Raw genomic sequence first — 10,276 nt, 5'->3', positions numbered from 1 at the left:
ATTCTCTGCCACAGAGGGCAGTGGAGGCCAAATCACTGGATGAATTTAAGAGAGAGTTAGATAGAGCTCTAGGGGCTAGTGGAATCAAAGGGATATGGGGAGAAGGCAGGCACGGGTTACTGATTGTGGATGATCAGCCATGATCACAATGAATGGTGGTGCTGCTCGAAGGGCCGAATGGCATATATTAAGATATTGCTATACTGTTGGTGATGAAATCCATGTGGCATTCTCGTTTCATACTCGGATTTTAACATGCTCGTAACATTGTTACATACTCGTAACGTTGTAACATGTTCGTAACATTGTAACCATGTTACAAAGAGATTGGCTCAAACAAGTGGCGGTAGAAATTTGAGGACTATATTGGTTACGTGTTCGGTTTTACAAACTCGGCTCGTGAACTTCTGTGGACAGACACAAAAAGCTGGGGTAAATCTATCTTTTATTTTCGGTTTAAATCTGCAGTTCCTTCCGACACAAACTTTTGTGGACACTGTCTTTGGTTACACGACGGACTATGCTTTTTGCACTAGTATTATGGTTATTAATGTATTGTTTTTTTATAATTATACTTATCTGTGTGCATTGCCCGTTAAGCTGCACCGTAAGAATTTCACTGTTTCATTGTTGGTACATATGACAATTAAACGCACTTGACTGTCGATGCAATGTAAACGCTCCGCCCCACTCTGCATTTGCAAAAACATTGAAGTTGCCAAGCTAAAACGTTCCAAATTAGAAAGTATACTGAATATGAAGAGAACACGTTACTGTATAAGGAATAATCAGAGATGGCAAACTTACAGTGACAGGTGGGAAAAGTCCTGCAAGTTTTCCAGAAGTTGGGGCAACTTTAGCAGCGTACAGAGCGGAGACCGAGTCACGGGGTGCAGACCCGCCCACATCAATGAAATCTCAGCTCCAGGCTAAACTTGAAGCCCGAGGGTTATTTCAAAGCCCCCACGGCACGTTTATTTCCATCAAATACCAGGAAACGTCGGGCAAAGTTTCCAGATGAGGTAAATGGAAGGAACTGCAGATGCTGGTGAATACACAAAAGAACACAAGGTTCTGGAGTAACTCCGCAGGTCAGGCAGCATCTCTGGAGAACATGGATAGGTGATGATTCGGATCGGGACCCTTCTTCATTCTGGTCAGTTTCTGGAAGGGTGAATTATCAAATTCCACCATCTGATCTCAACCAGATTTGACGTTTTAAGTAGAACCCAAAGTGCTGGAGTAATTCAGCGGGTCGGACAGCATCTCTGGGGGACGCCGATAGATCCCCAATCATTTCCACCACACCTCATATGCTTGGGCAGCTTACACCTTAGTTCTCTAACTTCAATCAATAAACTCTCTCTCTCTCTCTCTCTTCCCCCCCCCCCCCCCCCGTTCGACCAGTCTTACTGTCTTCGACTACATTGACTACATTTTGCCTGTTTGCTTTCTTGTTGTCTTCTCCCAACTAACAATGATCTATTCCACATTTTCCTTGATCTCCATTCCCTCTATCCTGTTTTCACATCTTCACACTTCCTTATTCAGGGATTGGACACGCGAGATGCAGGAAACATGGCAGCGATGTTGTGGAGTCCAGAACCAAGGGGCCACAGTTTAAGAATAAGGGGTAAGCCATTTAGAACTGAGATGAGGAAAACCCTTTTCGCCCAGAGAGTTGTGAATCTGGAATTCACTCATTTGTGAATTGTGAATTTGTGGAATTCTCTGCCTCAGAAGGCAGTGGAGGCCGACTCACTGGATGCATTCAAAAGAGAGTTAGATAGAGCTCTTAAGACTAGCGGAATCAAGGGATATGGGGAGAAAGCAGGAACGGGGCATTGATTGTGGATGATCAGCCATGATCACATTGAATGGCGGTGCGGGCTCGAATGGCCGAATGGCCTCCTCCTGCACATATTGTCTGTTGTCTATAGATTATGTACCTCGCACTCCACTGACATCAGTCTGAAGAAGGGTCTCGGCCCGAAACGTCGTCCATTCCTCCTCTCCACAGACGCTGCCTGACCCGCTGAGTTACTCCAGCATGTTGTGTGTCTGTCTCTCTCTTCAGTTTGAAGACGCCGCTCCTCTTACTCCCCGCCCCGGTCCCCCGGGCGGTTGCCACGGCGACGGTTGCCCTTCCGGTCCCAGCGTCCCCCGCGGCGGGGCGCTGGTCTCCGTGGCAACGCGGCCTAGCGGGCCGCGCCTCCCCTCAGCCCGCCGCAAGACGGCAATAAAACCCCGCAGATAAACTCACTCCTGCGCTTATACTTCGCTGCAATCGATTGCCCCATTTGTTTGAAAGAAAACAAAAACAACTCGGCTTGTGGAGCGCGTACGAAACACGGGAGGTGGAGAATCCCGACCTGAGGGTGGTGGGTCGATGGAAAGAGCTGCCGGAGGAGGTAGAACTTAAGGCAGAAACTTTAAAAGCATTTAAAGTACATTTGGATGGGTAGGCGAATAGGAAAGGTTGAGAGGGATATGGGCCAAATGCATCAGGTGGGACTAGTGTAGATGGCTCACCTTGGTCAGCATGGACAAGTTAGGCCGAATGGCCTGTTCATATGCTGCATGGTTTAATGAAACGTCACCTATCCATGTTCTCCACAGACGATGCCACTGCGGAATTTGTGTCTTTTTATTGCAAAACCAGCTCCTTGTGTCTCCATTTTTCTGGAGGTTTATTCATTGATTGATACAGTATAGATACAGACTTTTCACCTCACCGTGTCTACGCTGACCATTGATCACCCGTTCACACTAGTTCCATGTTATCCCACTTCCTCATCCACTCCCAATACACGGAGTAATTTACAGAGGCCAATTAACTTGTAAACCCCTCATGTATTTGGGATGTGGGAAGAAACTGGAGTACCTGGAGGAAACCTACACGGTCGTAGGGAGAATGTGCACACTCCACACACCAAAGGTCAGGATTGAACCTGGGTCTTTGATGCAGTACGGCAGCTGCTCTACCAGCCGCCACTGTTCTTAGGTTCTTGGTGCAGAATTAGGCAATTTGGCCCATCAAGTCTACGTTGCCATTCAATCATGGCTAGCCTATATTTTCCTCTCAACTCCATTCTCCTGCCTTCTCCCCATAACCCTGATACCCTTACTAATACCTTACCACACTCTGCTGCCTCTGGTTTAGTTTTGGCCCATAAACTGTCCTTGTGTTTTTATTTGCTTTACATCAATAGGTGTTCGTTGACACTTGGCTGGCTGCGATCATTAAGGGATCATTAAGGACTCCGGCACTACAGTGAAACCAAATGAAAATGTCTTACTTAGCACATGAAGTTGAACTGAGCAAACGTCATGAGAAAATGTAAGTGAATAGAAATGTAGACGCAAGGAACTGCAAATTGCAGGCTTACAAAAAAAGACATAAAGTGCTGCAGTACATCAGCCGTTCAGGGAGTATCTGTGAAGGATGTGGATAGGTGACATTTTGAGTCCACCTATCACTTTCCAGGCTTTGTCCCACCCCCCACCGCTCTTCCAGCTTTTTCCATCCCCTACTACAATCAGTCCGAAGAAGGGTCCCAACTCAAATCGTCACTGATCCATGTTCTCCAGAGATGTGCTGAGTTACTCCAGCACTTTATGTCCTTTTTTATGTCTTGTAAAACAATTGAGGTCAAGACTGTTTAATTTTGCAATATTGCCATGCTATATTTCCACTGTAGTATGCATTACCAAATATAGTTTAGATCTTCATTCTCATAACAAAACTAAAACAGCAATATCGACATAAGTTTAGATTAAAGTTGCAACTGTACTGAATTGGTGAGTAAAACAACCCATAAAATTAAGCATTCCCATTACAATATTCTCCCAGACGCTCAGTTACGTGGCAAAACTAGTCCTCTTGTCAGTTCCCACTAGGAGGTATCATTGAGCTGACTATCACATTTGTGGGTGGAGTTTCAATCCTTCCTGGCCAAGAAGGATTCCTTAACACAATTCTTTAACAAAATCCTAAACTCAAAGCATTAACCTACTCTCTTGAGATATTTTGAACTAATATGTTGGGTACAATTGACCTCTGACATTGACCTTTGCCCACAATAACGCCAGCCCAGAATGCAGAGATTGGCTTTGTTTTCTAGTCTGAAGAAGGGTCTCGACCCGAAATGTCACCCATTCCTTCTCTCCAAGATGCTGCCTGACCTGCTGAGTTACTCCAGCATTTTGTGATACCTTGGCTTTGTTTTTTATCGTTTTACTTAAAGACGCACAATTATAATACACTAACTTTCACTAACAGTGTTGGATTGCTAAGACAGGGTTGAATAAGACATAATTGAAAGGGACTTGCTAGAAAACCTTGCTGAAACAGTTTGCCTAATTTGTACCTTTAGCCAAAGTTCTACTGGATTTGTGGTGGCTGAGCTGGAAATTATTTTTCAAAACTGTGTCAAAATATTTAAATCGTATGGTGAAGTAGGGGCTGTTGGTTGAGAGCCTTTTTCTTGCCAATCATTTTTATTTCTGGTAACATTTTATTTCCAAATGCATGAAATCGGTGCAATTTTGTAATTGATTTTGTTCCCTCCAGATTAGGTCAAAGAACTGCATTGCTTCAGCAAATGGAACAGCAGCTTGATAGTCAGACAAAGAAGAAAAAATTGCAAGCAGTAAAGTTTGAGTCGGCAAATGAGAGAAATGCGTTACTTTTAAAAGTAAGTTCTTTTTAGTTTAATTTTGTTTAGTTCAGAGATACAGTGTGCAAACAGGCCCTTCGCCCCACCGAGTCCGCGCCGACCAGCGACCCCCGCATATTAACACTTTCCTACACACACTAGGGATAAATTTTACATTTGCAAAGCCAATTTACCTACATATCTGTACGTCTTTGGAGTGTGGGAGGAAACCGAAGATCACTAGGTTAATTCCCGGAATGGCGGGACTGTCGTATGTTGAAAGGCTGGAGCGATTGGGCTTGTATACACTGGAATTTAGAAGGATGAGGGGGGATCTTATTGAAACATATAAGATAATTAGGGGATTGGACACATTAGAGGCAGGAAACATGTTCCCAATGTTGGGGGAGTCCAGAACAAGGGGCCACAGTTTAAGAATAAGGGGTAGGCCATTTAGAACGGAGATGAGGAAGAACTTTTTCAGTCAGAGAGTGGTGAAGATGTGGAATTCTCTGCCTCAGAAGGCAGTGGAGGCCAGTTCGTTGGATGCTTTCAAGAGAGAGCTGGATAGATCTCTTAAGGATAGCGGAGTGAGGGGGTATGGGGAGAAGGCAGGAACGGGGTACTGATTGAGAGTGATTAGCCATGATCGCATTGAATGGCGGTGCTGGCTCAAAGGGCTGAATGGCCTACTCCTGCACCTATTGTCTATTGTCTATCTCGGAGAAAACCCACGCGGTCACGGAGAGAACGTACAAACTCCATACAGACAGCACCCGTGGTCGGGATTGAACCCGGGTCTTCGGCGCTGCAAGTGCTGTAGGCAGCAACTCTACCACTGCGCCACCGTGTTGCCCTCGGCTGAGATTTAGTTTTGCCTGTCATTAAAATTTGGTCTAAAATCAGATCTGCTTATTCTGTCATTTTTTGTTAAAAGTTTAAATTTTCAGAAAAACTATTGTAATGTGCATGCTAATTAGACTGCAAAAAGAAATTGCTAGTCTTTAGCTCTGACCACTGGTACAGTTCGGTTATTATTTACTGATAAATCTATCACATGTTCTGCATCTTTGGAAATTAATATATAACAACTTTTGCCATGACTCAGTTTTCCTTAAACTGTGGAAAATATAGTAGAAATCTGTTTTCTTCCATGTCAGTAAATTAAAATTAACTTCCTTCATCTACTATATCAACAAAGTCATTATGATGTTTGTCTTGGCTCATTTCTCTCTCATTCCTACTTAGATTAAAATAAAGTGATTTCTAATTGGAAGGAATTGGACATTTATAGTATAATTGATATAATCAAATTAAGATGAAAACAGAGGTGAGACCCTCAAGTTATGACGAAATACAAAAAGAAAAACAAAGCTTTGTCCTCAGACCTGATCAAGTGTATCCTAGCATTCTGTCAGAGTCTCAGGGAAAGGTTGTGGTTAAGCAATTTGGTCACCATTGACAAGCTTAGACCAGAGGAGGGCCTGTTTCCATGCTTTATTGCTCTATGACTTTTGTGATTGGTGAATAAAGTTTAAGCTCATTACAAAAATAGCACAGGTTAGGAGAATTCATGTTTTAAGCAAGGGTTTATTTATGTATGAAATACCCTTTCGGAAAAGATGCTGCAAAAGTAGAATACATTATAACCTTTAAAATAAAAGTGGGAAAAAATCTTATTAAAGGAGTTTTTTAAAAGTTAAATGTTAAAATTGTCAAGTGGCCAGGTAGTTAGTTCTTGCACAGATACATAGATGCACTGGGTTGAGCAGTTTCTATACTGTTAATGTTTTTTTAATCCATAGCGTCCAGTCTGAAGAAGGGTCCCGACCCCAAACTTAGACGAAGGGATTAAAAGTACCATTAGCAAATTTGCAGATGATACTAAGTTGGGGGGTAGTGTGAATTGTGAGGAAGATGCAATAAGGCTGCAGGGTGACTTGGACAGGTTGTGTGAGTGGGCGGATACATGGCAGATGCAGTTTAATGTAGATAAGTGTGAGGTTATTCACTTTGGAAGTAAGAATAGAAAGGCAGATTATTATCTGAATGGTGTCAAGTTAGGAGGAGGGGGAGTTCAACGAGATCTGGGTGTCCTAGTGCATCAGTCAATGAAAGGAAGCATGCAGGTACAGCAGGCAGTGAAGAAAGCCAATGGAATGTTGGCCTTCGTAACAAGAGGAGTTGAGTATAGGAGCAAAGAGGTCCTTCTACAGTTGTACCGGGCCCTGGTGAGACCGCACCTGGAGTACTGTGTGCAGTTTTGGTCTCCAAATTTGAGGAAGGATATTCTTGCTATGGAGGGCGTGCAGCGTAGGTTCACTAGGTTAATTCCCGGAATGGCGGGACTGTCGTATGTTGAAAGGCTGGAGCGATTGGGCTTGTATACACTGGAATTTAGAAGGATGAGGGGGGATCTTATTGAAACATATAAGATAATTAGGGGATTGGACACATTAGAGGCAGATAACATGTTCCCAATGTTAGGGGAGTCCAGAACAAGGGGCCACAGTTTGAGAATAAGGGGTAGGCCATTTAGAACGGAGATGAGGAAGAACTTTTTCAGTCAGAGGGTGGTGAAGGTGTGGAATTCTCTGCCTCAGAAGGCAGTGGAGGCCAGTTCGTTGGATGCTTTCAAGAGAGAGCTGGATAGAGCTCTTGAGGATAGCGGAGTGAGGGGGTATGGGGAGAAGGCAGGAACGGGGTACTGATTGAGTGATCAGCCATGATCGCATTGAATGGCGGTGCTGGCTCGAAGGGCTGAATGGCCTACTCCTGCACCTATTGTCTATTGTCTATTGTCTATTGTCACCTATCCATTTTCTCCAGGGATGCTGCCTGACCCGCTGAGTTACTTCAGCATTTTAGATTTTTTTTTAGATTTAGATTTAGAGATTTATCTTTATCTCTATCTTTGGTATAAACCAGCATCTGCAGTTCCTTTTAATTACATTAAGAATTTAAGTGTCTTGTTTCTGGGTTTTTTACAGTGATTTATAATAAATAATAGATGACAATTTTTTTAACTGAATATTTTCTCCTTAAAATGTTTTATTTTGAGGATTTGGAAGCAGCAGAGGACAGCTTAAGAGTTGGACTACATATGCAACCACATCCGACTGTTATCGCCCTTGAGGTACATGCCCACTTACTGTGTATAATTTTATCAGCTTTTCCTATTGTTTGTCTAGAATTTATAATAGAGTCATACGGTGTGACAACAGGCCCTTCAACCCAACTTGCCCACACCGAACAGCATGTCCGATAAATGTTCAATAAAATATAATTGACTAGAATAAGTTTGTTTTTTATTTGCAAACTTGTCACTGTTTTATGCAGACCACATATTGGGCATCCATTGAAGAACAACTCCCTAAATGGGAACAGTTTTTACTGGGGCGAACAAGAAATCCGGTTGAAGGAAGGAGTCCAAGGGCCAAAAAATCGCAGAACCAGTTACTTCAAGACAAAGATACTTTTAAAAATACTAATTCACAGTCTCCAACATCAAAGTTCAAAACGCCACCACGGTGTCCTCCTGCAAGAAAACAAAAATGAATGAATGCTCTTAAAAAATGATTGCTGATACAGAAATACCTATGCCACCTATATGGTATAGAAGGGCTTGTTATAACAGATATTACTGGTAGCTCAATGGGTCAAATCATCTCCACTTTATTTGGGTGGCACAGTGGTGCAGCGGTAGAGTTGCTGTCTTACCGTTCCAGAGACCCGGGTTCGATCCTGGCTACGAGTGCTATCTTTACAGCGTTTGTACGTTTTCCCTGTGACCGCGTGGGTTTTCTCCACACTCCGGTTTCCTCCCACACTCCAAAGACATACAGGTTAAATTGTCCCTAGTGTGTAGGATAGTGCTTGTGTACAGGGTGGTCGCTGGTCGGCGATGACTCGGTGCTTTGAAGGGCCGGTTTCCACGCTGTTTCTGTAAAGATCCAAGCCACCCAAGCTTGCATGACCAATACTAATCGTACTGGTTCCCTACACCCAGTGGACCTGCAAGATCTCAGCAATGACTTATTGCTGAATTGCAGAGGTCTCGGCCTTAAAGCTGCCTAACAGCCTTTGCCAGAAGCTAGAGCTGGAGTAAGAGCTTTACCGTGTTCAGAACATGTAAATGATTTCCACTTTTTTAAAATGTCTGACATTTAGTGACATTTCACAAACTATCCAAAAAAGTATCAATACTAAAAAGAATAAGAAACAGAACTCTAGAATAGCTGAGTAGGTCAAACACATCTTCCGAGGCAAAAAATGTACGCCAATGTTTTGGGTCAAAACTTAGAACTGAGAGATCTTTGCTATCCTTTCATCATTTTTAATCCAAAATGGTATCCTTGTAATAGATAGAAATTAAAACTCGTACATTAAAATATTACTTTTTTTAAAATATATATTCTTTGCGGGATAAAAATCCCCAATGAAATTAATTGAATCTCCAATCCTATGACGGATAGTATTGGATTTGAGAGCTATTTTCTAGTATGACTGGTTGCTGTCACTAAAATTGTCTGAACCAGTTCAAAAGAGTTAAAACTGTAATTTATATCGAGTGTTAGTAAACTTCCAGCTGGTTTAAAAACCTTTTGTGTGTTTTCATGCTGTTCATGAGAATGTTGGGTAATGCTAAAGATAAGTAAACAGAGTGCAGAATATAGTGCTGCATCTACAGAGAAAGTACAGTTTTTTTCTAAGTGCGAGGGCCACAACAAGGTAGATTGGAAGATTGAATTTGTCCCAGGCACAGAAGCGGTCCATTCAAGCGCCTGATAACAGCAGGGAAGAAGCTGTTCTTGAATCAGGTGATGCCTGCTTTGAAACTTGTATCTTGATGATAAATGTTTCTTTGTAGTTATTTCTAATTTTCAGAGTAGTAATGAGCTGGAGAATATGACACTAATTAAAGGGCTGTTTTGTCATAAGTCTACTTTCAACTATTTGAATAAAGTTGTGCCAGATTAAAATTGCAACAATCTTGTTTTGATGCCAAAGGCATGTGGGTGGAAGGGGGAGGTGGAATTTATATTTGGTTCCACTGGTTTTTAGAAGATTTTTTAAAGTTTGCAATTATACAAATGATTTGGATGGAAACCCGAACCATAACTTAATCTCAGAAAAACAGTTTCAAAGCAATTTGAACAGGTTCCCAATTGTGCTGAAAACGGAAGCTGCACTCTTATAACTGAACCAAATACTGAAATAATGTCCAGGAAAAGTTATTTTGCAAGTTATTTTCTTTTAGTATGAATTTATTCAGGATCTGGTCACCACTGTCAAAACCAACATTTATTACCAAAGATAGACACAAAATGCTGGAGTAACTCTGCGGGTCAGGCAGCATCTCTGCAGAGAAGGAATAGGTGATGTTTCGGGTCGAGACTCGAATCGTCACCTATTCCTTCTCTCCAGAAATGCTGCCTGACCCGCAGAGTTACTCCAGTATTTTGTGTCTATCTTTGGTGTAAACCAGCATCTGCAGTTCCTTCCTACACATTCCACAACATTTATTACCCATCCCCAATTGTACATAAGTATGAGAAATCATAATCGTGACTTTCTACATTTTTAAACATGGTTTATAGATTTGAATATCTCAATTT

The 10,276-nt window shown here is 42.3% G+C and overlaps 1 protein-coding gene across 1 annotated transcript; it reads left to right on the top strand.

The window, feature by feature from the left end:
- Window positions 1-2,160: 2,160 nt before the first annotated feature.
- cep15 (centrosomal protein 15) lies at window positions 2,161-10,032 on the top strand. Its single transcript, XM_078413894.1, has 5 exons — window positions 2,161-2,411; window positions 3,213-3,340; window positions 4,574-4,697; window positions 7,720-7,794; window positions 7,998-10,032. Exons 2-5 carry the CDS (start codon window positions 3,285-3,287, stop codon window positions 8,214-8,216), a joined length of 474 nt encoding a protein of 157 aa, XP_078270020.1. The 5' UTR covers window positions 2,161-2,411; window positions 3,213-3,284; the 3' UTR covers window positions 8,217-10,032.
- Window positions 10,033-10,276: the final 244 nt, after the last annotated feature.

The sequence above is a fragment of the Rhinoraja longicauda genome, chromosome 17 (genome assembly GCF_053455715.1).
Source record: "Rhinoraja longicauda isolate Sanriku21f chromosome 17, sRhiLon1.1, whole genome shotgun sequence".
Lineage (NCBI taxonomy): Eukaryota > Metazoa > Chordata > Chondrichthyes > Rajiformes > Arhynchobatidae > Rhinoraja > Rhinoraja longicauda.
The sequence above is the reverse complement of the archived record's forward strand: the minus strand, read 5'-3'. Positions and strand labels throughout refer to the sequence as shown.

Bases quoted from the DNA above. Each gene is read 5' to 3' on its own strand.
- cep15 (XM_078413894.1), top strand. From the start codon at position 3,285: ATGAAAATGTCTTACTTAGCACATGAAGTTGAACTGAGCAAACGTCAT. The intron at 4,698-7,719 runs GTAAGTTCTTTT...TTTTATTTTGAG, and splicing joins GAAATGCGTTACTTTTAAAA to GATTTGGAAGCAGCAGAGGA. The intron at 7,795-7,997 runs GTACATGCCCAC...TGTTTTATGCAG, and splicing joins CGACTGTTATCGCCCTTGAG to ACCACATATTGGGCATCCAT.